The sequence below is a fragment of the Hyla sarda genome, chromosome 9, assembly GCF_029499605.1.
Source record: "Hyla sarda isolate aHylSar1 chromosome 9, aHylSar1.hap1, whole genome shotgun sequence".
Classification (NCBI taxonomy): domain Eukaryota; kingdom Metazoa; phylum Chordata; class Amphibia; order Anura; family Hylidae; genus Hyla; species Hyla sarda.
Genome location: NC_079197.1, coordinates 186,304,072 through 186,330,326, shown reverse-complemented (window position 1 = coordinate 186,330,326; position 26,255 = coordinate 186,304,072). Strand labels below are relative to the sequence as shown.

Here is a 26,255-nt window from a genome sequence, read left to right as displayed (position 1 = left end):
ACAGTCCCCCCACATTAGGTGCGCAGTACAGTCCCCCCCCGCATTAGGTTCAGTACTGTTTCCCCATATTAGGTGCAGTGCAGTTCCCCCACATTAGGTGCAGTATAGTTCCCCCCCACATTAGGTGCAGCACAGTGGCCCCACATTAGGTGCAGCACAGTGGCCCCACATTAGGTGCAGCACAGTGGCCCCACATTAGGTGCAGTACAGTTGCCCCACATTAGGCTGGAGGTGATCAAGTGCAGTTGTAAAATTGTGCATTTATACTGGGGGAGCAGATCCTGCCCTTGTAGTCCGTTGCTAGGGGCGATCCCCAGTATAAAAATGCATACAATGGAGGATGCCTGCAGCGGACTACAAGTGCCACAATAGAATCCTACACCAGATAGACGTGTGGATGTGTAACAATTATAATAATACAATACAGGAATATGGGTGCACTACTGTGGTAGATGTATACAATGACATTGGCTAATCCCTCAACACTGATGTTAAAATTGAGACATTCACCAGTGTATCCTTATATGAAGGACACACCAGAGCCCGCACACCAACGCCAAGGTTTCTCAAATGGCGCAGGACCTAACACTAACCTACCTGTGCGTGATAAGCAAAAACCAGGGGCCAGTGGGCAATTATGGCAGCATTAGGTCGGCTCACAGAGTCCTCCCAGGTACCTCCAGAGAACACATACAATGGGAGGGGGAGGCGGACTGTAAGCCCCACCTAAGTTGGCTGATATAGGTGCCGGCCTCACAGGTGAACCTTAATGCTGCCTAGAAAGTGATCAAGGCGCATTACATATAGGTTTACACACCTCCAAGTATAAAATTTAAACAACAACAAAGATGTGGTCTTAGATGGCTGGAAGTGCTCAACCCCAAATGTGGTTGTGCATATATACTGGGGGAGCAGATCCTGCCCTTGTAGTCCGTTGCTAGGGGCGATCCCCAGTATAAAAATGCATACACTGGAGGATGCCTGCAGCGGACTACAAGTGCCACAATAGAATCCTACATAAGATAAACGGTGGGATGTGTAACAATTAGGTGCACTATGTGGTAGATGTATACAGTGACATTGTTTATCCCTCAACACTGATGTTAAAATTGAGACATCCGCCAGTGTATCCTTATATGAAGGACACACCAGAGCCCGCACACCAACGCCAAGGTTTCTCAAGTGGCTCCAGTCATTTGAGACTACGTCTTTGTTGTTGTTTACATTTTATACTTTGATGTGTATAAACTCCAAATGTAATGCGCCTTGATCACTTTCTAGGCAGCATTAAGGTTCACCTGTGAGGCCGGCACCTATATCAGCCAACTCAGGTGGGGCTTACAGTCCGCCTCCCTCCTCCCATTGTATGTGCTCAGCCACACTGGAGGTAACTGGGAGGAGGCTGTGAGTCGGACCAAATGCTGCCGTAATTGCCCACTGGCCCCTGGTTTTGCTTATCACGCACAGGTAGGTTTAGCGTTAGGTCCTGAGCCATTTGAGAATCCTTGGCGTTGGTGTGCGGGCTCTGGTGTGTCCTTCATATAAGGATACACTGGCGAATGTCTCAATTTTAACATCAGTGTTGAGGGATAGCCAATGTCACTGTATACATCTACCACAGTCGTGCACCTACATTCCTGTATTACCCCACATTAGGTGCAGTACAGTTTCCCCACATTAGGTGCAGTACACTTCCCCCCACATTAGGTGCATTACAGTTCCCCCCACATTAAGTGCAGTACAGTCCCCCCCACATTAGATGCAGTACACTTCCCCCCACATTACGTGCAGGACACTTCCCCCCACATTAGGTGCAGTACACTTCCCCCCCCCCCCCCACATTAGGTGCAGTACAGTCCCCCCACATTAGGTGCATTACAGTTCCCCCACATTAGGTGCAGTACAGTTCTCCCCACATTAGGTGCAGTACAGCCCCCCCACATTAGGTGCAGTACAGTCGCCCCACATTAGGTGCAGTACAATTTCCCCACATAAGGTGCAGTACATTTCCCCCACATTAGGTGCAGTACAGTTCCCCCACATTAGGTGTGCAGTACAGTTCCCCCACATTAGGTGTGCAGTACAGTTCCCCCACATTAGGTGCAGTACAGTTCCCCCACATTAGGTGCAGTACACTTCCCCCCACATTAAGTGCAGTACAGTCCCCCCCACATTAGATGCAGTACACTTCCCCCCACATTACGTGCAGGACACTTCCCCCCACATTAGGTGCAGTACACTTCCCCCCCCCCCCCCACATTAGGTGCAGTACAGTCCCCCCACATTAGGTGCATTACAGTTCCCCCACATTAGGTGCAGTACAGTTCTCCCCACATTAGGTGCAGTACAGCCCCCCCACATTAGGTGCAGTACAGTCGCCCCACATTAGGTGCAGTACAATTTCCCCACATTAGGTGCAGTACATTTCCCCCACATTAGGTGCAGTACAGTTCCCCCACATTAGGTGTGCTGTACAGTTCCCCCACATTAGGTGCAGTACAGTTCCCCCACATTAGGTGCAGTACAGTTCCCCCACATTAGGTGCAGTATAGTTCCCCACATTAGGTGCAGTATAGTCCCCCACATTAGGTGCAGTATAGTTCCCCCACTTTAGGTTGGCAGTATAGTTCCCCCACATTAGGTGCAGTACAGTTCCCCCACATTAGGTGCAGTATAGTACCCCACATTAGGTGCAGTATAGTTTCCCCACATTAGGTGCAGTATAGTTCCCCCACATTAGGTGCAGTATAGTCCCCCACATTATGTGCAGTACAGTTGCCCCACAAACATACAGCCTTCAGTCATATACAGTGTATGGCTGTAGGCTGTATGTCTGTATACTGCCCCTCTTCAGTGTTCCGACCACCGCTCCTCCAGTCCGGGGTCATGATCTACTGCTAAGGCCTATAGACCATAGCAGTAGGTCCTGGGATGGGAGGAGCGGTGGTCGGAGCACCGAAGAGGACGTGCTGCTAGCTGGTGCTGGTGACTTACCGTTCCAGCCTGCGCACGTCCTCCTCACAGCTCTGCTCCTCCATTGCTATGGGCGCACGCATGGAACGTCAGTGACGTCCCTGCATGTGCTAACTCCTGGCGTCCCCTGCATTTTTAAAGTTAATGCGGGGGCCGCAGCAGAAGGGTAACAGGGACATACTTGTGTCCCGAATGTGACGGAGGCCCCCTGTGGGCTGCTCAGTGGCAGCCACGGATCCCCCCGGGCTTGATTAGGCCTATGCTGAGCAGTCGGCAGGGGGCCACCTGGTGGATGGGGGCCCTAGGCAATTTCTTGGTGTGCCCCACCCTAACGCCGGCCCTGCAGGGCACTATTATAGTAGAGATATTCCCTGTATATAGGAGACAGTATTATAGTAGTCATATTCTTGTATATAGGAGCAGTATTATAGTAGTTATATTCTTGTATATATAGGAGGCAGTATTATAGTAGTTATATTCTTGTATATAGAAGCAGTATTATAGTAGTTATATTCTTGTATATATAGGAGCAGTATTATAGTAGTTATATTCTTGTATATATAGGAGGCAGTATTATAGTAGTTATATTCTTGTATATAGGAGGTAGTATTATAGTAGTTATATTCTTGTATATAGGAGCAGTATTATAGTAGTTATATTCTTGTATATAGGAGCAGTATTATAGTAGTTATATTCTTGTATATAGGAGCAGTATTATAGTAGTTATATTCTTGTATATAGGAGCAGTATTATAGTAGTTATATTCTTGTATATAGGAGCAGTATTATAGTAGTTATATTCTTGTATATAGGAGGTAGTATTATAGTAGTTATATTCTTGTATATAGGAGCAGTATTATAGTAGTTATATTCTTGTATATAGGAGCAGTATTATAGTAGATATATTCTTGTATATAGGAGCAGTATTATAGTAGTTATATTCTTGTATATAGGAACAGTATTATATTAGTTATATTCTTGTATATAGGAGCAGTATTATAGTAGTTATATTCTTGTATATAGGAGACAGTATTATAGTAGTTATATTCTTGTATATAGGAGCAGTATTATAGTAGTTATATTCTTGTATATAGGAGCAGTATTATAGTAGTTATATTCTTGTATATAGGAGGCATTATTATAGTAGTTATATTCTTGTATATAGGAGGCAGTATTATAGTAGTTATATTCTTGTATATATGAACAGTATTATAGTAGATATATTCTTGTATATAGAAGTATTATAGTAGTTATATTCTTGTATATAGGAGCAGTATTATAGTAGTTATATTCTTGTATGTAGGGAGCAGTATTATAGTAGTTATATGAATTCGGGTAGAAAAACAGACATGGTGCACATCTACAATCTTGTATAATGATCTGATTGCTTCTCAGCATAATATCAAAAACTAACAGGTTGTTAGTATACATTTTTGATCAAAAAGTACAAGCCCACTCGCCACGTCAAGGCCACCTATTTAGAGTGGGTCCCTAACGTCCCTAGCATAAAATGGCGCAGCACCGAGCGGCGACCACCACCGCCGCAACACCAATGCCCACAGGGGGGAACGACCCACCGGCAGAGCGGCCCCAATGCCACTCAAACCAGTCTATGGGCCGCACCCCCCCCCGCAGACACGGCGCCACGGCAGTAACGTGTCTGCGGGGGGGTGCGGCCCATGGACTGGTTTTGAGTGGCATTGGGGCCGCTCTGCCGGTGGGTCGTTCCCCCCTGTGGGCATTGGTGTCGCGGCGGTGGTGGTCGCCGCTCGGTGCTGCGCCATTTTATGCTAGGGACGTTAGGGACCCACTCTAAATAGGTGGCCTTGACGTGGCGAGTGGGCTTGTACTTTTTGATCAAAAATGTATACTAACAACCTGTTAGTTTTGATATTATGCTGAGAAGCAATCAGATCATTATACAAGATTGTAGATGTGCGACCATGTCTGTTTTTCTACCCGAATTCTCATTATAGTAGTTATATTCTTGTATATAGGAGCAGTATTATAGTAGTTATATTCTTGTATATAGGAGCAGTATTATAGTAGTTATATTCTTGTATATAGGAGCAGTGTTATAGTAGTTATATTCTTGTATATAGGGGCAGTATTATAGTAGTTATATTCTTGCATATAGGAGCAGTATTATAGTAGTTATATTCTTGTATATAGGAGCAGTATTATAGTAGTTATATTCTTGTATATAGGAGCAGTATTATAGTAGTTATATTCTTGTATATAGGAGCAGTATTATAGTAGTTATATTCTTGTGTATAGGAGCAGTATTATAGTAGTAATATTCTTGTATATAGGAGCAGTATTATAGTAGTTATATTCTTGTATATAGGAGGCAGTATTATATTAGATATAGGAGCAGTATTATAGGAGTTGTATAAGATGCAGTATTATTCTAGATTTTACAGAAGTTATTTCCTCGTAATTTTACCAGAATACTTTAGGTAATTTTTTGTTCCTTCTATTTTTGTTGTATTTTTACACCAGTGATTTATGATTGAGGCTTTAGTGACAGATCTCTCTCTCCATTATTTTCAATGTGGTGAGTGATAATACAGGATATTCTGCCCAGCAATCAGTTCACACCTCAATGTTTTCTCTTCTATTTTTAGGGAATTACTGGAATCTACTTTGCTGGACTTGAAAAATGTTTCATTAAGACTCAGAGTAAAGAAATCCCGGTGGTAGAAGAGACGGAGCTGGAGGTGGTTGAGGTACGGTAAGGTTCTAGAAGGTTCAGTCCAGATGTGCAGATTTTTCTTATATATTTTGGCAAATATTGAACAAATCCTCCAAACTAAAATCAGGATGTTGTACATTGCAAATAGAGATGAGCAAATGTTTGAAAAATTTGATTCGTCCGATTCGCCGAATTTTCTGAAAAAAATCAGTTCGGACCAAATATTTTTGCGGCAAATCTATATTAAAAACGGCTATATCTAGCCTACATACAGCCTCTATAGGGGTATAGAACACTTTGCTTTGTTCTAAAACGCATATGGAGTGTGCTGGGGTAGTGAAATAATACTGTTATTCAGAATAGCATGCAGATTACCGGCATCACTACTAGAATCACTGCCGCACAGCAGCACAATGACAGAGCCTGGAGGTGGCATCAGTGTCAGGAGACCATATAGTGGCTGAATGACACAGCGTGGAGGTGTTGGCAGCATGAGGAGACCATATAATGGCTGAATGACACAGCCTGGAGGTGTTGGCAGCATGAGGAGACCATATAGTGGCTGAATGACACAGCGTGGAGGTGTTGGCAGCATGAGGACACCATATAGTGGCTGAATGACACAGTGTGGACATGTTGGCAGCATGAGGAGACCATATAGTGGCTGAATGACACAGCGTGGAGGTGTTGGCAGCATGAGGAGACCATATAGTGGCTGAATGACACAGCGTGGAGGTGTTGGCAGCATGAGGAGACCATATAGTGGCTGAATGACACAGCGTGGAGGTGTTGGCAGCATGAGGAGACCATATAGTGACTGAATGACACAGCATGGAGGTGTTGGCAGCATGAGGACACCATATAGTGACTGAATGACACAGCATGGATGAGGCTGAAGCATGAGGACACCATATAGTGGCTGAATGACACAGTGTGGAGGTGTTGGCAGCATGAAGAGACCATATAGTGGCTGAATGACACAGTGTGGAGGTGTTGGCAGCATGAAGAGACCATATAGTGGCTGAATGACACAGCGTGGAGGTGTTGGCAGCATGAGGAGACCATATAGTGGCTGAATGACACAGCGTGGAGGTGTTGGCAGCATGAGGAGACCATATAGTGGCTGAATGACACAGTGTGGAGGTGTTGGCAGCATGAGGAGACCATATAGTGGCTGAATGACACAGCGTGGAGGTGTTGGCAGCATGAGGAGACCATATAGTGGCTGAATGACACAGCGTGGAGGTGTTGGCAGCATGAGGAGACCATCTAGTGGCTGAATGACACAGTGTGGAGGTGTTGGCAGCATGAGGAGACCATATAGTGGCTGAATGACACAGTGTGAAGGTGTTGGCAGCATGAGGAGACCATATAGTGGCTGAATGACACAGTGTGGAGGTGTTGGCAGCATGACAACACCATATGGTGACTGAATGACACAGCGTGGAGGTGTTGGCAGCATGAGGAGACCATATAGTGGCTGAATGACACAGCGTGGAGGTGTTGGCAGCATGAGGAGACCATATAGTGGCTGAATGACACAGTGTGGAGGTGTTGGCAGCATGAGGACACCATATGGTGACTGAATGACACAGCGTGGAGGTGTGGGCAGCATGAGGACACCATATAGTGACTGAATGACACAGTGTGGAGGTGTGGGCAGCATGAGGACACCATATAGTGACTGAATGACACAGCGTGGAGGTGTTGGTAGCATGAGGACACCATATAGTGGGTGAATGACACAGCGTGGAGGTGTTGGCAGCATGAGGACACCATATAGTGGCTAAATGGCACAGTGTGGAGGTGTTGGCAGCATGAGGACACCATATAGTGGCTGAATGACACAGCGTCGAGGTGTTGGCAACATGAAGACACCATATAGTGGATGAATGGCACAGCGTGGAGGAGTTGGCAGCATGAGGAGACAATAGGGCTTCACAATTTCTAAGATTAAAAGATGAATTTTTAAATTTATGGTAACTAATGGTACCACAAAAGATTTTAGGTAATGTCCCAGGCCCAGCAGCATGAGGAGACCATATAGTGTCTGAATGCACCGCCTGGAGTTGGCGGCAGCATGAGGACACCATATAGTGGCTGAATGACACAGCGTGGAGGTGTTGGCAGCATGAGGAGACCATATAGTGGCTGAATGACACAGCGTGGAGGTGGCAGCAGCATGAGGAGACAATATAGTGGCTAAATGACACAGCCTGGAGGTGGTGGAAGTATGAGGAGACCATATGGTGACAGAATTAGACAGCCTAGAGGTGGCAGCAGTATCAGGAGTCCTGAAAGTAACCAGGTGACAGATTGGTGGGGTGGGTGGCAATACCAGTACCCGGTGATGAAGGTGGCTGAAAAAAGGTCTGATGTGGAGGAATGTTTGTAACTGGGGATCAGCGCCTTAAATTTGTTTGGCACTATCCATATTTGTGAAGTGTTGGTGTGGCACCATAGTCAATCTACTCTGATGTATCAGGCATTGATGGGTGGAAATCCTGGCTGATCCATCCCTGATTCATCTTCAAAAAAGTTCAGTCTCTCCACATTTTTAGTCACCTTGGGGTGACTATGGCCCCGGCCTCACTAAACACTCGCTCTGATGGCACACTACTGGCCGGGCAGGACAGCTTCCAGGGCAAACTCTGCTAGTTGCGGTCAAAAATTAAGTTTGGCTGCCCAGAAGTCCAGTGGATCTTCAAGGTGTGTTGGCATGGCCATGTCAAGGAATGCCACCATCTGCTGGTTCAGGCCCTGCTCCAGGTCTACCTGCTGCTGCTTCACTATGTGGGTGAAGAAAGGTACTTATCAGAGACTGCAGACTCAGGCTGCTGCTGATGGAGCTGGTACTGCTCCTGCCACCCCACCCCTCCCAGCAGCCATGGCAGTGGGAGGTGAGTGCAGGGGGAGGATGGACGATGGCGGCGATAGGCATCGGCCAACTGACTACATAGGATGTCTCTATAGTAGGTCAGTTTGTTCTCCCTCTCAGTGGGTGTAAAAAAGGCCCCTATTTAGTGCCAGAATCAAGGGTCCAATAAGGTGGAGAGCCAGAAGTCATCCCGCTGCCGAATGGTGACAATTGGGCTGTCACTACGCAAGCAACTCGGAGGGACTCCCTGCCTCCATCTCCACTGCATACTGCCACGGTGTGTCTGGATCCTCTGTCTCGCCTTCCTCATAACCCTCAGGCTCCTCTGGCTGTGCCTGCTCCTCCTCTCCAGTCAGATGACTAGATAAAATGCCCATTGCACGAAACCTAAACGGTGCTCCACTGTGCCCCTCCTCCAGTTCAGCTCCCACAGGGCTCATGTGGCCGTGAGATGTAGGCGCCACGTCTCCATTGCCCTAACCAGCCATCGTTTCCAACACAGGTTGTAAGAAATGAAGTGGAATGACGTCGTAAATCCCATAATACTGGCAACTGACTAGTAATGTGGCTTCCTCAAAGGGCCTCAGCAAACGGCAGGTGTCACGTATGAGCTGCCACTGGTTCACATTGAAGTTACACAGGGGAGTACTCCTATCTGCTTGGATCAAGAAATCGGTGATGGCTTTTCTTTGTTCGTATAGTCTGTCCAACATATGGAGGGTGGAATTCCAATGTGTGGCAACGTCACAAATAAGACTATGTTGGGGGATGCCGTTCTGATGCTGCAGCTCAAGGAGGGTGTGCTTTGCGGTGTACGAGTGGCTGAAGTGCATGCAAAGTTTCCTTCCCATTGTTAGGATGTCTTGCAGATGGGGGGAACACTTCAGGAACCACTTGACAACCAGATTCAACACGTGTGCCATGCAGAGCGCATGTTTCACACTTCCCAGTCGCAGCGCGGACACGATATTCTTCCCTTTGTCGGTCACCATGGTTCCCATTTTCAGCTTTCGTGGAGTAAGCCATGCTCCGATTTCTTTATGAATGACTTTTAGCAGTTCCTCCCCTGTGTGACTCCGTTCACCAAGGCAAACCATGTGAAGAACAGCGTGACACCGCCGTGCCCTGCACACATGGTACGATGAAGGGCCACCCAGATTTGTACGTGCAGTGGAGGCCGAGGACACAGTGAAGGATGAGGAGGCGGCGTCGCACACTGGCACAGGACCAATGACCTGAGAGCGTGGAGGAAGAAGTGGCATGACCTGTCCACAATGGTTTTGTGGCTGTGTAGGAACCACATTCATCCAGTGATCCGTAAAGGACATGTATTGTCCCTGTCCGTAGTTACAGCTCCACACGTTGGTGCTGCAGTGCACTTTTGGACACGGAAAGGTTCAGGGACTGGCCCACCTTCTCTTCCACAAAATTGTGCAGGGCTGGTACTGCTTTCTTTGCAAAGAAATTACGGCTTTGGACTCTCCACCTCAGCTCGGCACAAGCCATCAATTCTCTGAAAGGTGCAGAGTCCACCACTTGAAAAGGGAGGGACTGCAACACCAGCAACTTGGACAGGAGCACATTTAGCTTCTGCGCCTTTGGAAGAGTGGGCGCATATTGTTGTCTCTTGGAAATGGCTTCGTAGGTGGATTGTTAGCGGAATGACTGACTAAAAGTAGAAGGAGCAGGAGCATCTGGAGCGTCAGAAGGAGGGTATGACACCCAGCTCCCTTCTGCTAAGGTGGTGGAGCCTTGGCTGGCTGAAAGAGGGAGCGGCGTGCCACTGGGAGATGCAGCAGGCTGGACCAGTACATCAGAACCATGGTTCTCCTAGGCCGCTTTATGATGGTGCAGCATATATTGATGCAGCGGAAGAAGCAGCGGATGTCTCCTCCACTTCTTGGCTGTCCAGTAGCTGCTGACTGTCCTCTATTAGATCGTCCTCAGTGAATAGAGGAGCTGAACCCACACAAAGGCAATGGGAGGACAGGGACCGCTCCCGGGACATGCCAACTTAGGGTTGTCTCTGAGGAACCCACCGCCTGTTGACTGGGGGTGTCAGATGTCACTTATGATGATGTGGATGAGCGTGTTAACCAATCGACGACGGCAGATGGGTTGCTGGTGGAGACACGACCGCTGGCTGATAACGGGAGCTCAGGCCTCTCGCTTCGACTCCTGCTGCCACTCGCCCCAAGTCTGCTGCTACCTCTGCCTAAAGGATTTAGGCCTCTGCCACTCCTCTGTGCACGTCCTGGCACTTCTCTGCCTGACACACTTAGTGCTTATATGTGGGGAGGACAATACGCTTCACTACGCTTACAGCAGTATTTGTCTAGAACAGCAGTAGGTGAGTACTTTTGTCTGGCCTTGTACAGTATCTAGGCCCTTGAGACTTTATCAGGAACAAAATGGTAGAACACTTAGATGTACGTATGGGGTATGCACTTATGAGGGCAGAAAAATGTGCTATAGTACGCATAAAAAAGTTTTTGTGCAAAACAGCCCGAAATGCGTCTGATGAGCATTGACTGTCACAAGTCACCATTGAAGAAACTGCAAAGATATTTATTGACTGCAGAACCAGATTTAAGCACACCAGCTCTCCACCGTTTACAGCCCAATACAGCATCGGGGCGCATGCTCCTCCACGAGGACCCACAGATTCATGCGCAGTGCACATCGCTTGTTAGTGCGGCTTGCCTGTCAGAAGGCAGACTTTGCCGCATACTGCCAGGCGTTGCGAACATTCAGGGCTGTTGAGGATCCATCTCCCTCCTAGGGAAACATTGTGAGGTCGGGTGAGTGGACTGATTCCCCGTACTTATTACAATCTTGCCGACCGCCGTGTTGCGCTACATAATATTACAGGACAATCGCGCACTAGCTAATGCTCTGATAGCGGGCGCAAGATTGAGAGGCTCCACTTGTTTATAAACACGCTTCTCAATGCTTCTGCCTTTGGCAGCACAAGCTCTTGCAATTGAAGGTGACTTTGAGATCAAGGTTTACATTTGATTATATTTGGGACTATGAATATATTTTAAAGATCATGCACACACTTGACTCATCTATTTATTACAGTGTTTTACATTATCCTAATATTACCTTTACCAGAGTGGATAGCCGGCATCCCCTTTGGCTATTTTAATTTTAAAATTCTGCAAATAAATGTACTTTAGAACTCTGCATTTGTACATTTTTGGGTCTTTTTAGGCAAAAAAAAAAATGTCCCCCTTTTTTCTTCTTTCCCCCCCCCCTCTTCCTTCCCCCCTGCCCAGTATCTACATTACATAAACCACTACACCTTAACCACATTTACACCACTATCCATTTATTGCATCTTCATTGTCCTAGAGAAAGCAGCACATTTTCTTGTCTTTTTTGTACTGTCAAGCATTCATTTGCACATTGGATGCACCGATATCGTATTCGAATTCTTGGATGAACCTCAGATTGAGTCTCCCCAAATTATTATTTTTTTGTTCAAAAAGGTTTTTGTGTACAACACCAGCCGGTGAGTAATTTTGGCTGTCCTTTCACAGTATCTGGGCCCTAGAAAATGGTACACCACTTAGATGTAGGTATGTGGTATGCACTTATTAGGGCAGAAAAATGTGCTAAAGTACGCCTTAAAACGTTTTTGTGCACAACACCAGCAGTATTCACCAGTGCTGCAGCACACAGTCGCTGTGTACTACAGCCAAAATTTAACTTTCTCAATCTCACTCCCTTCTCTATCAGTGCTTCTGGGCAGGATTTGTGCTTAAGCTGAATCACTGCTGTTCTGTGACAAACAATCTATTCTCTGTCCACCAGGCAACACACAGCGCTGTCTGTCCTATCTCTCTGCAGTGTAAGGATGAAGTGACTGGCCGCAATATGGCTGCCGATTATATAGGGCAGTGACATCAAAGGGGTGACTGGCTTATGATAGGCTGCATGTGATTCAGAGTCATCCCGCCTACCCTTGTTCCCGCCTTCCCAGGATTCCTTGCCCCATGCCCTCACATGCGGATCCGCCATGTTAGATGCCCGGCCCCTGGACCGCACTAAATGGAGTTTAATGAAGCAATTGGCGGGATAGAATCGCAGCGATATTTGCTTTCGTTACAAATCAAATTTTTCATGAAATTCGTAACGAATTTGGATTCGTCAGATTCAATTCGCTCATCTCTAAAAATAATAGTTACAAATATTAATTTAAAACGTATAATAAATGTTACGCCGAGCGCTCCGGGTCCCCGCTCCTCCCCGGAGCGCTCGCCACATCCTCGCTACTGCAGCGCCCCGGTCAGATCCACTGACCGGGTGCGCTGCGATACCGCCTCCAGCCGGGATGCGATTCGCGATGCGGGTGGCGCCCGCTCGAGATGCGCACCCCGGCTCCCGTACCTGACTCGCTCTCCGTCGGTCCTGTCCCGGCGTGCGCGGCCCCGCTCCCTAGGGCGCGCGCGCGCCGGGTCTCTGCGATTTAAAGGGCCACTGCGACGCTGATTGGCGCAGTTGGTCTAATTAGTGTGTTCACCTGTGCACTCCCTATGTATACCTCACTTCCCCTGCACTTCCTCGCCGGATCTTGTTGCCATCGTGCCAGTGAAAGCGTTCCCTTGTGTATTCCTAGCCTGTGTTCCAGACCTCCTGCCGTTGCCCCTGACTACGATCCTTGCTGCCTGCCCCGACCTTCTGCTACGTCCGACCTTGCTCTTGTCTACTCCCTTGTACCGCGCCTTTCTTCAGCAGTCAGAGAGGTTGAGCCGTTGCTAGTGGATACGACCTGGTTACTACCGCCGCTGCAAGACCATCCCGCTTTGCGGCGGGCTCTGGTGAAAACCAGTAGTAACTTAGAACCGGTCCACTAGCACGGTCCACGCCAATCCCTCTCTGGCACAGAGGATCCACCTCCTGCCAGCCGAATCGTGACAGTAGATCCGGCCATGGATCCCGCTGAAGTTCCACTGCCAGTTGTCGCCGACCTCACCACGGTGGTCGCCCAGCAGTCGCAACAGATAGCGCAACAAGGCCACCAGCTGTCTCAACTGACCGTGATGCTACAGCAGCTACTACCACAGCTTCAGCAATCATCTCCTCCGCCAGCTCCTGCACCTCCTCCGCAGCGAGTGGCCGCTTCCGGCCTACGACTTTCCTTGCCGGATAAATTTGATGGGGACTCTAAGTTTTGCCGTGGTTTTCTTTCACAATGTTCCCTGCACTTGGAGATGATGTCGGACCAGTTTCCTACTGAAAGGTCTAAGGTGGCTTTCGTAGTCAGCCTTCTGTCTGGGAAAGCTCTGTCATGGGCCACACAGCTCTGGGACCGCAATGACCCCGTCACTGCCTCTGTACACTCCTTCTTCTCGGAAATTCGAAGTGTCTTTGAGGAACCTGCCCGAGCCTCTTCTGCTGAGACTGCCCTGCTGAACCTGGTCCAGGGTAATTCTTCCGTTGGCGAGTACGCCATCCAATTCCGTACTCTTGCTTCCGAATTATCCTGGAATAATGAGGCCCTCTGCGCGACCTTTAAAAAAGGCCTATCCAGCAACATTAAAGATGTTCTGGCCGCACGAGAAATTCCTGCTAACCTACATGAACTCATTCATCTTGCCACTCGCATTGACATGCGTTTTTCCGAAAGGCGTCAGGAGCTCCGCCAGGATATGGACTTTGTTCGCACAAGGCGTTTTTTCTCCCCGGCTCCTCTCTCCTCTGGTCCTCTGCAATCCGTTCCTGTGCCTCCCGCCGTGGAGGCTATGCAAGTTGACCGGTCTCGCTTGACACCTCAAGAGAGGACACGACGCCGCATGGAGAATCTTTGCCTGTACTGTGCCGGTACCGAACACTTCCTGAAGGATTGTCCTATCTGTCCTCCCCGCCTGGAAAGACGTACGCTGACTCCGCACAAAGGTGACACAGTTCTTGATGTCAACTCTGCTTCTCCACGCCTTACTGTGCCTGTGCGGATATCTGCCTCTACCTTCTCCTTCTCTACTATGGCCTTCTTGGATTCCGGATCTGCAGGAAATTTTATTTTGGCCTCTCTCATCAACAGGTTCAACATCCCTGTGACCAGTCTCGCCAGACCCCTCTACATCAATTGTGTTAACAATGAAAGATTGGACTGTGCCGTGCGTTACCGCACGGAACCCCTCCTAATGTGCATCGGACCTCATCACGAAAAAATTGAGTTTTTGGTCCTCTCCAATTGCACTTCCGAAATTCTCCTTGGACTACCGTGGCTTCAACGCCATTCCCCAACCCTTAATTGGTCCACAGGAGAGATCAAGAGCTGGGGTACTTCTTGTTTCAAGGACTGTCTTAAACCGGTTCCCAGTACTCCCTGCCGTGACCCTGTGGTTCTTCCTGTAACCGGTCTCCCTAAGGCTTATATGGACTATGCTGACGTATTTTGCAAAAAGCAAGCTGAGACTTTACCCCCTCACAGGCCTTTTGACTGTCCTATTGACCTCCTCCCGGGCTCTACTCCACCCCGGGGCAGAATTTACCCTCTGTCCGCCCCAGAGACTCTTGCTATGTCTGAATACATCCAGGAAAATTTAAAAAAGGGGTTTATCCGCAAATCCTCCTCTCCTGCGGGAGCTGGATTTTTCTTTGTGTCCAAAAAAGATGGCTCCCTACGTCCTTGCATTGATTACCGCGGACTTAATAAAATCACGGTAAAGAACCGCTACCCCCTACCTCTTATCTCTGAACTCTTTGATCGCCTTCAAGGTGCCCACATCTTTACCAAACTGGACTTAAGAGGTGCATATAATCTCATCCGCATCAGGGAGGGGGACGAATGGAAAACTGCATTTAGCACCAGAGATGGACACTTTGAGTATCTGGTCATGCCCTTTGGACTGTGCAACGCCCTTGCCGTCTTCCAAGACTTTGTTAATGAAATTTTTCGTGATCTCTTATATTCCTGTGTTGTTGTGTATCTGGACGATATTCTGATTTTTTCTGCCAACTTAGAAGAACATCGCCAGCATGTCCGCATGGTTCTTCAGAGACTTCGAGACAATCAACTTTATGCCAAAATGGAGAAATGTCTGTTTGAATGTCAATCTCTTCCTTTCCTAGGATACTTGGTCTCTGGCCAGGGACTACAAATGGATCCAGACAAACTCTCTGCCGTCTTAGATTGGCCACGCCCCTCCGGACTCCGTGCTATCCAACGTTTTTTGGGGTTCGCCAATTATTACAGACAATTTATTCCACATTTTTCCACTATTGTGGCTCCTATCGTGGCTTTAACCAAGAAGAATGCCAATCCTAAGTCCTGGTCTCCTCAAGCGGAAGACGCATTTAAACGGCTCAAGTCTGCCTTTTCTTCTGCTCCCGTGCTCTCCAGACCTGACCCATCTAAACCCTTCCTATTGGAGGTTGATGCCTCCTCAGTGGGAGCTGGAGCGGTCCTTCTACAAAAAAATTCTTCCGGGCATGCTGTTACTTGTGGTTTTTTTTCTAGGACCTTCTCTCCGGCGGAGAGGAACTACTCCATCGGGGATCGAGAACTACTGGCCATTAAATTGGCACTTGAGGAATGGAGGCATCTGCTGGAGGGATCAAAATTTCCAGTTATCATTTTCACCGATCACAAGAATCTCTCCTATCTCCAGTCTGCCCAACGGCTGAATCCTCGCCAGGCCAGGTGGTCGTTGTTCTTTGCCCGTTTTAACTTTGAAATTCATTTTCGCCCTGCCGACAAGAACATTAGGGCCGATGCTCTCTCTCGTTCCTCGGATGCCTTGGAAGTAGAGGTCTCTCCGCAACACATCATTCCTCCTGACTGTCTGATCTCCTCTTCTCCAGCCTCCATCAGGCAAACTCCTCCAGGGAAGACCTTTGTTTCTCCACGCCAGCGTCTCGGGATTCTCAAATGGGGTCACTCCTCCCATCTCGCAGGCCATGCGGGCATCAAAAAGTCCTTGCAACTCATCTCTCGTTTCTATTGGTGGCCGACTCTGGAAACAGATGTTGTTGATTTTGTGCGGGCCTGTACTGTCTGTGCCCGGGATAAGACTCCTCGCCAGAAGCCTGCTGGTCTCCTTCACCCTCTGCCTGTCCCCGAACAGCCTTGGTCTCTGATTGGTATGGACTTTATTACAGACCTACCCCCATCCCGTGGCAACACTGTTGTTTGGGTGGTCGTTGATCGATTTTCCAAGATGGCACATTTTATTCCTCTTCCTGGTCTTCCTTCAGCGCCTCAGTTGGCAAAACAATTTTTTGTACACATTTTTCGTCTTCACGGTTTGCCCACGCAGATTGTCTCGGATAGAGGTGTCCAATTCGTGTCAAAATTCTGGAGGGCTCTCTGTAAACAACTCAAGATTAAATTAAACTTCTCTTCTGCTTATCATCCTCAATCCAATGGGCAAGTAGAAAGAATTAACCAGGTCCTGGGTGACTATTTACGGCATTTTGTTTCCTCCCGCCAGGATGACTGGGCAGATCTTCTACCTTGGGCCGAATTCTCGTACAACTTTAGAGTCTCTGAATCTTCTGCTAAATCCCCATTTTTCGTGGTGTACGGCCGTCACCCTCTTCCCCCCCTCCCTATTCCCTTGTCCTCTGGTTTGCCCGCTGTAGATGAAGTGACTCGTGATCTTTCCACCATATGGAAAGAGACCCAAAATTCTCTTTTACAGGCTTCATCTCGCATGAAAAAGTTTGCCGATAAGAAAAGAAGAGCTCCCCCCATTTTTGCTCCCGGAGACAAGGTATGGCTCTCCGCTAAATATGTCCGCTTTCGTGTCCCCAGTTACAAACTGGGACCACGCTATCTTGGTCCTTTCAAAGTCTTGTGCCAAATTAATCCTGTCTCTTACAAACTTCTTCTTCCTCCTTCTCTTCGTATTCCCAATGCCTTTCATGTCTCTCTCCTTAAACCACTCATCATCAACCGTTTCTCTCCCAAAATTGTTTCTCCCACTCCTGTTTCCGGTTCTTCTGACATCTTCTCAGTTAAGGAGATACTGGCCTCCAAGACGGTCAGAGGGAAAAAATTTTTTTTAGTCGATTGGGAGGGCTGTGGTCCTGAAGAGAGATCCTGGGAACCTGAGGACAACATCCTAGACAAAAGTCTGGTCCTCAGGTTCTCAGGCCCCAAGAAGAGGGGGAGACCCAAGGGGGGGGGTACTGTTACGCCGAGCGCTCCGGGTCCCCGCTCCTCCCCGGAGCGCTCGCCACATCCTCGCTACTGCAGCGCCCCGGTCAGATCCACTGACCGGGTGCGCTGCGATACCGCCTCCAGCCGGGATGCGATTCGCGATGCGGGTGGCGCCCGCTCGCGATGCGCACCCAGGCTCCCGTACCTGACTCGCTCTCCGTCGGTCCTGTCCCGGCGCGCGCGGCCCCGCTCCCTAGGGCGCGCGCGCGCCGGGTCTCTGCGATTTAAAGGGCCACTGCGCCGCTGATTGGCGCAGTTGGTCTAATTAGTGTGTTCACCTGTGCACTCCCTATGTATACCTCACTTCCCCTGCACTCCCTCGCCGGATCATGTTGCCATCGTGCCAGTGAAAGCGTTCCCTTGTGTGTTCCTAGCCTGTGTTCCAGACCTCCTGCCGTTGCCCCTGACTACGATCCTTGCTGCCTGCCCCGACCTTCTGCTACGTCCGACCTTGCTCTTGTCTACTCCCTTGTACCGCGCCTTTCTTCAGCAGTCAGAGAGGTTGAGCCGTTGCTAGTGGATACGACCTGGTTACTACCGCCGCTGCAAGACCATCCCGCTTTGCGGCGGGCTCTGGTCAAAACCAGTAGTAACTTAGAACCGGTCCACTAGCACGGTCCACGCCAATCCCTCTCTGGCACAGAGGATCCACCTCCTGCCAGCCGAATCGTGACAATAAATAATAAAGGTGCAATAAATAATAATAACAATAATAATAACATAATAATAACATAATAATAAACAGAATTATAATAATAAGTAGAGATAATAAAATCCTATAATAAGAATCAGAGGTCCCACGTTTGCAGTATTGTAGTTCTCAGGGGTCTTGTAGATGTGGCCCCCAAATCTACAAGAGAATACACTATTTTCATAGACAACGTCAATAAATCAATTTAGCAGATTTCCCCTGAACTAAGAAGCAGCGGAGCAGGAGACTGAGACAATCCATCATTGTGTTCTATGTCAGCGCCGGATCCTCTCACATGTGGGGACCATTAGATTTACTGTTGCTGGATTTACCCAAAACTTTCCATTTCTTCATTATGTTCTATTGTCAAACAAGAACATTTTTTTAATTTCTGTAAAATGTCACATTTCACAGACGATGCGGTCAAAAGAAACGTAAACTGCTGTGTGGAAATATTTCTAACATCATCGACCATCAACAATGGAACGTTTAAAGGATGAAAAAGGGAAAAAAAACGTTGGCGCTGTCCACATTGTTACTCCCAGTGATTTGTCACAGTCCTTGTTGTTAACCTCACGTTCCTCTGGGGCTGTGGGGGCGCGTACCCTGCCATCTGGTCTAAAGTTACGTGTATTTACAGTGAGACCTCTCAGAAAAGACAATCCATGGTCTCCTATGGGGGGGGGGGGGGGGGGTCGTTCTTAAAGAAAATGGCCGCTATGCATCCTCTCTGGGTTGGTCTTCTGGAGAGGCTTCACTGTATACAGTATATTGTTATATATTGTTGTACTCTGTTAGGTTGATCCATGTTTATGCCTTAAAGGGGTACTCCAGTCGGGGGGGGGGGGGGGAATCTTTTTAAAGAAATTAGTGCCAGTAAGTTATACAGCTTAGTAAATTACTTTTTTTTCCCAATAATAAATGTTTATTAACGATTTCCAAACATATACATATTGGAGTAATAAGGAAAACTACGTCTCCAGTAACATTAATACAAATGGCGGCCATGAAGGTTTCTCTACAATGTAGGGGTCAATGTCAAGCTGGAGAATGTTATGGATACAATAGAAAAACCTAAAACCAACATGATATGACATAGGACAGCTAATAACCGTGATCAGTACTCCATAAACAGAAGAGAATGGGTGGAGGAGGGGTAGAGACGGGAGAAGGAAGGAGGACAGCAAGAAAAGTCTACGGAAAGAGACACAAGAAGAAATAAGGAAGAAATGTACAAGCAAAAGCACCTCACAAACCGGTCTATTCCCACAGGAGGTAACAAGCATAACTTCAATCAATGGGGAGTGAATTACTTTTATTTCAAAATCTTAATCCTTCCAGTATTTATCAGCTGCTGTATGCTCCACAGGAAGTTGTGTAGTTCTTTCCAGTCTGACCACAGTGCTCTCTGCTGACACCTCTGTCCATGTCAGGAACTGTCCAGAGCAGGAGAGGTTTGGTATGGGGATTTGCTCCTGCTCTGGACAGTTCCTGACATGGACAGAGGTGTCAGCAGAGAGCACTGTGGTCAGGCTGGAAAGAACTACACAACTTCCTGTGGAGCATACAGCAGCTGATAAGTAATGGAAGGATTGAGATTTTTAAATAGAAGATATTAACAAATCTGTTTAACTTTCTGGCACCAGTTCATTTAAACACATTTTATGTTTAACCAGTTTTAATCTTGATGTTTTCTTACTTGTTTGGTTGTGAGATTTGTTTAGTCTTAGATTATGCTCCGGCTTTGTAATGGCGGTAGGAGTGTCTTTTCCATGGGCCATTTTATCCCCTTTTCCTGGGGTAATAATAGGATAGATGGAGGAAAAGAAGTAACAGGATAGATGAAGGGAAGGAAATAACAGGATAGATGAAGGGAAGGAAATAACAGGATAGATAAAGGGAAGGAAATAACAGGATAGATAAAGGGAAGGAAATAACAGGATAGATGAAGGGAAGGAAATAACAGGATAGATGAAGGGAAGGAAATAACAGGATAGATGAAGGGAAGGAAATAACAGGATAGATGAAGGAAAAGAAATAACAGGATAGATGAAGGAAAAGAAATAACAGGATAGATGAAGGGAAGGAAATAACAGGATAGATAAAGGGAAGGAAATAACAGGAGAGATGAAGGGAAAGAAATAACAGGATAGATGGAGGAAAAGAAATAACAGGATAGATGAAGGGAAGGAAATAACAGGATAGATGGAGGAAAAGAAATAACAGGATAGATGAAGGGAAGTAAATAACAGGATAGATGGAGGGAAGGAAATAACAGGATAGATAAAGGGAAGGAAATAACAGGATAGATGAAGGGAAGGAAATAACAGGATAGATGAAGGGAAGGAAATAACAGGATAGATGAAGGGAAGGAAATAACAGGATAGATGAAGGGAAGGAAATAACAGGATAGATGGAGGAAAAGAAATGAAAGATAAAAGAAAAGAAAGGAAAGATGAAGGGAAGAAAAATCAAAATGAAAGAGAGATGGAAGAGAATACAATACATCGCAGATACTCTAGAATAATTCCTTTACTTTTGTCTCCCTTGGATTTAGGACGGTGAAGTCTTCACCACAGTCTATGAGCAGAACACCTTCTGGATCCCCTCAGAGACCCCCATAGAGGATAAAGATTTCCTGAAGAATTCCAGGATCCTGGATCTGTGTCACAATAAATCTGTGCACTGGATCTTCCCTGCTTCTCCGTCAGGTAAAGAAATGGAGGGAGATTTATTAAGGGATTCAAGCAGCTTTTTTTCTTACAAAAGTCGCACGTGCGCCTAAGCAATTTTTTGGGGGACTTTTGTGCGTAAGCAAAAAATACCAATCAGCCCTACCTGAGCAATTTTCAGTTGTTACTTTTCAGTGGTCCTGGATTTATCATTGCGAAAATTGCTCGTAAGCAAATAAAAGCCGCAAACTCCCTTCAAAAAGTCATAAGTGTAAGAAAGGTCAGACCTGGCCTACAAACCTGACTATGACAGCATTTTCAAAAAGTCGCACAAAATTTCGCAGGTGAAACTTTTTGTGCGATTTTTTTTACTTAAATTTTCATAGGCACAGTGGGACGAGCGGGTAGGAGATGTACAGGAGGGTAAGAAGCTTGTCACCCGCCCGCACATCTCCCGCCCACGCAACACTACTACAACTCCCAGAATGTCCTTACTGTGAGAACTTGCTGGAAATTGTAGTTGTGCGGCACAGGGGGAGTGTGTTAGATGTTACTTTACTGGCTTGGTAGTGGAAGCTGTCTTATAGACAGAATCCATTAATAAGCCAAGGCATAGCATTAGCCCCAAAACAGCTATTATTACCTCGGTACCCATCGCCACAGGGGTGCCGGGAAGAACCAGTACCAACAGGCCTGGAACATAAAAAATGGCTCTTCTGGGTCTAGGCGGTAACAGGCTGGTTTTATTTTGGCTGGGGAGGGCCAATAACAATGGTCCTCGCCAACCCTGGTAACATCAGGCTATTGCTGCTTGGTTGGTCTGTGCTGAGAATGAAAATACAGGGAACCCTATGCATTATTATTTTTTTTTCCATAAATAATTAAATAATTAAAGAAAAAACACATAGGGTTCCCTATGTTACCAGGGTGGGCGAGGACCATTGTTATTGGCCCTCCCCAGCCTAAATAACACCAGCCTGTTACTGCCTAGGCCCATGAACACAATTTTTGATGCTCTTAGCCTGTTGGTACCGGCTCTTCCCAACACCCCTGTGGCGGTGGGTACCGGGGTAATAATCAGGGATTAGCGCTAGCTGATTTTGTGGGTAATGCTAAACCACGGCTTAATAATGGTTTCCGTCTATTAGACAGCTTCCACTACTAATCCTGTAAAGTAAATAATAAAAATAAAAAAACCTTTAAACAACTTTTATTCCAAAAAACAATCCCCCACAAGCCCTCGTTACAAAATGTTGTTCATATTAAACAAAAAAACGCTGGTCATTGTAGTCCACCAAATCTGAAGTAGCCCACAGGATAGACGGATCTGAAATAAAAAAAAAAATGGGTTAGTACATTTAGGGGGAAAAAGTGGTAAAAACAATTTAATAAACACACATATATATTTTTGCTTATGTGAGCTAAAAAAATGGTATTCCAAAGTGATTTATTGGTTTTTGCTTATGTGAGACAAATGTATAAACCCCCTGTGATAGTATAATAAATATGTCACCATAAGAAAAACCAAAGCAACAATGATAAATATCCCCAATTCATCTTATCTGGTAACATCAGACTCTATGGAAACATCTAATAAAATCAGCAGCGAGGACAGAATAAGAGATATCAGGTTACAGATCTGTGCAACTGCTTCCTCATATCTGTTTCTGGGAAAGCTGGGTTGTTACCAATACATCCACATTGACAGGGGTCATCATCCAAATTCATCGGGGTCATCATTCACCACTCACAGGGGTCATCATCCAAATTCACAGGGATCATCATCCACCACTCACAGGGGTCATCATCCACCACTCACAGGGGTCATCATCCTCCACTCACAGGGGTCATCATCCACCACTCACAGGGGTCATCATCCAAATTCACAGGGATCATCATCCACCACTCACAGGGGTCATCATCCACCACTCACAGGGGTCATCATCCACCACTCACAGGGGTCATCATCCACCACTCACAGGGGTCATCATCCACCACTCACAGGGGTCATCATCCACCACTCACAGGGGTCATCATCCTCCACTCACAGGGGTCATCATCCACCACTCACAGGGGTCATCATCCACCACTCACAGGGGTCATCATCCACCACTCACAGGGGTCATCGTCCACATAAACAGAGGTCATCGTCCGCCGGGGGTGTTGCTAGGTCTCCAAAAGATCTGGGGCACAGGCCATGGGCGTGGCTGAAGGTGGAGCCACAAAAAGGAGGAGCCAAGGGGGTGGGGCCACTCAATGTTGCATGACTATACAAAATTTTGCTCCACGCATAGGGGTCAGAGAGAGGGGTTAGTCTTATTGGCTATCAGCGGATGCTACTTCAGGCCAGGGAACACAAGCGCCAATGAGGAGCCTTACAGCACGGATGTATTAGGTGAGGACACTCTATGTTCTAAGCTGAGTTGGGGCTCAGGGGACAGCAGCGGCTGCAGGGGGTTCACATTTTTGACAGGTTCCCTACTTGGTGTGATGGATGCTTGTGGTGCAGAGCGTTGCAGAAAATTATTTTAACTATAATAATCCATTATACCAATTGCCAAGTAAGAGTAAAGCACTAAAGATGTTTTAACCAAGGGAAGCTACAACTCCCAGTATGATATAAGCAGTGGTGAGGGAATGCTGGGAGTAATTTCCCTAAACATAACTGCAGAATGTACGTGACTATAGCGCTGATGGGACACAATCTGGAGAATACAGCAGATATAATAGACTCACAGGGGGCATCTTCTCTGAGTCAATCACAGGAGGCGTCTTTTCTTAGTCAGTCATAGGGGGCGTCTTCTCTGAGTCAATCACAGGGGACGTCTTCTCTGAATCAATCACAGGAGGCGTCTTCTCTGAGTCAATCACAGGGGGTGTCTTCTCTGAGTCAGTCACAGGAGGCATCTTCTCTGAATCAATCACAGGAGGCGTCTTCCCTGAGTCAATCACAGGAGGCGTCTTCTCTGAATCAATCACAGGAGGCGTCTTCTCTGAGTCAATCACAGGGGATGTCTTCTCTGAGTCAGTCACAGGAGGTGTCTTCTCTGAGTCAATCACAGGGGGCGTCTTCTCTGAATCAATCACAGGAGGCGTCTTCTCTGAGTCAATCACAGGGGAGTCTTCTCTGAGTCAATCACAGGAGGCGTCTTCTCTGAGTCAATCACAGGGGGGTGTCTTCTCTGAGTCAGTCACAGGAGGCGTCTTCTCTGAATCAATCACAGGAGGCGTCTTCTCTGAGTCAATCACAGGAGGCGTCTTCTCTGAGTCAATCATAGGAGGCGTCTTCTCTGAGTCAATCACAGGGGGCGTCTTCTCTGAATCAATCACAGGGGAGTCTTCTCTGAGTCAATCACAGGAGGCGTCTTCTCTGAGTCAATCACAAGGGGCGTCTTCTCTGAGTCAATCACAAGGGGCGTCTTCTCTGAGTCAATCCCAAGGGGCGTCTTCTCTGAGTCAATCACAGGGGCGTCTTCTCTGAGTCAATCACAGGGGCGTCTTCTCTGAGTCAATCACAGGAGGCGTCTTCTCTGAGTCAATCACAGGAGGCGTCTTCTCTTAGTCAATCACAGGGGGCGTCTTCTCTGAGTCAATCACAGGGGACGTCTTCTCTGAGTCAATCACAGGGGGCGTCTTCTCTGAGTCAATCACAGGGGGAATCTTCTCTTAGTCAATCACAGGAGGCGTCTTCTCTGAGTCAATCACAGGAGGCGTCTTCTCTGAGTCAGTCACAGGGGGCGCCTTATCTGAGTCAATCACAGGGGGCATCTTCTCTGAGTCAATCACAAGGGGCGCCTTCTTTGATTCAATCACAGGGGGCATCTTCTCTGATTCAATCACAGGGGGCGTCTTCTCTGAGTCAATCACCGGGGGCGTCTTCTCTGAGTCAATCACAGGGGGCGTCTTCTCTTGGTCAATCACAGGGGCGTCTTCTCTGAGTCAATCACAGGGGGCGTCTTCTCTAAGTCAATCACAGGGGGTGTCTTCTCTGAGTCAATCACGGGGTGTCTTCTCTGAGTCAATCATAGGGGGCATCTTCTCTGAGTCAATCATAGGGGGCGTCTTCTCTTAGTCAATCAAAGGAGGCGTCTTCTCTGAGTCAATCACAGGGGGCGTCTTCTCTCTGTCAATCACAGTGGGCGTCTTCTCAGAGTCAATCACAGGGGGCATCTTCTTAGAGTCAATTACAGGGGGCGTCTTCTCAGAGTCAATCACAGGGGGCGTCTTCTCTGAGTCAATCACAGGGGGCGCCTTCTTTGATTCAATCACAGGGGGCGTCTTCTCTGATTCAATCACAGGGGGCGTCTTCTCTGAGTCAATCACAGGAGGCGTCTTCTCTGAGTCAATCACAGGGGGCGTCTTCTCTTAGTCAATCACAGGGGGCGTCTTCTCTTAGTCAATCACAGGGGGTGTCTTCTCTAAGCCATTCACAGGGGGCGTCTTCTCTGAGTCAATCACAGGGGGCGTCTTCTCTGAGTCAATCACAGGGGGCGCCTTCTTTGATTCAATCACAGGGGGCGTCTTCTCTGATTCAATCACAGGGGGCGTCTTCTCTGATTCAATCACAGGGGGCGTCTTCTCTGAGTCAATCACCGGGGGCGTCTTCTCTGAGTCAATCACAGGAGGCGTCTTCTCTGAGTCAATCACAGGGGGCGTCTTCTCTTAGTCAAAGACCGGGGGCGTCTTCTCTGAGTCAATCACAGGAGGCGTCTTCTCTGAGTCAATCACAGGGGGCGTCTTCTCTTAGTCAATCACAGGGGGCGTCTTCTCTTAGTCAATCACAGGGGGTGTCTTCTCTAAGCCATTCACAGGGGGCGTCTTCTCTGAGTCAATCACAGGGGGAATCTTCTCTTAGTCAATCACAGGAGGCGTCTTCTCTGAGTCAATCACAGGAGGCGTCTTCTCTGAGTCAGTCACAGGGGGCGTCTTATCTGAGTCAATCACAGGGGGCATCTTCTCTGAGTCAATCACAAGGGGCGCCTTCTTTGATTCAATCACAGGGGGCATCTTCTCTGATTCAATCACAGGGGGCGTCTTCTCTGAGTCAATCACCGGGGGCGTCTTCTCTGAGTCAATCACAGGGGGCGTCTTCTCTTGGTCAATCACAGGGGCGTCTTCTCTGAGTCAATCACAGGGGGCGTCTTCTCTAAGTCAATCACAGGGGGTGTCTTC

General features: G+C 47.5%; 1 protein-coding gene across 1 annotated transcript in view; it reads left to right on the top strand.

Annotated features, from left to right (window-relative positions):
• TNMD (tenomodulin) overlaps positions 1 to 26,255 on the top strand; it is a 156,641-nt gene that overhangs the window by 66,055 nt on the left and 64,331 nt on the right. Inside the window, exons 4-5 of the mRNA XM_056539352.1 lie at positions 5,600 to 5,701; positions 20,969 to 21,122. Of these exons, the coding sequence (XP_056395327.1) occupies positions 5,600 to 5,701; positions 20,969 to 21,122 (256 nt within the window). The remainder of the gene's footprint in view (positions 1 to 5,599; positions 5,702 to 20,968; positions 21,123 to 26,255) is intronic.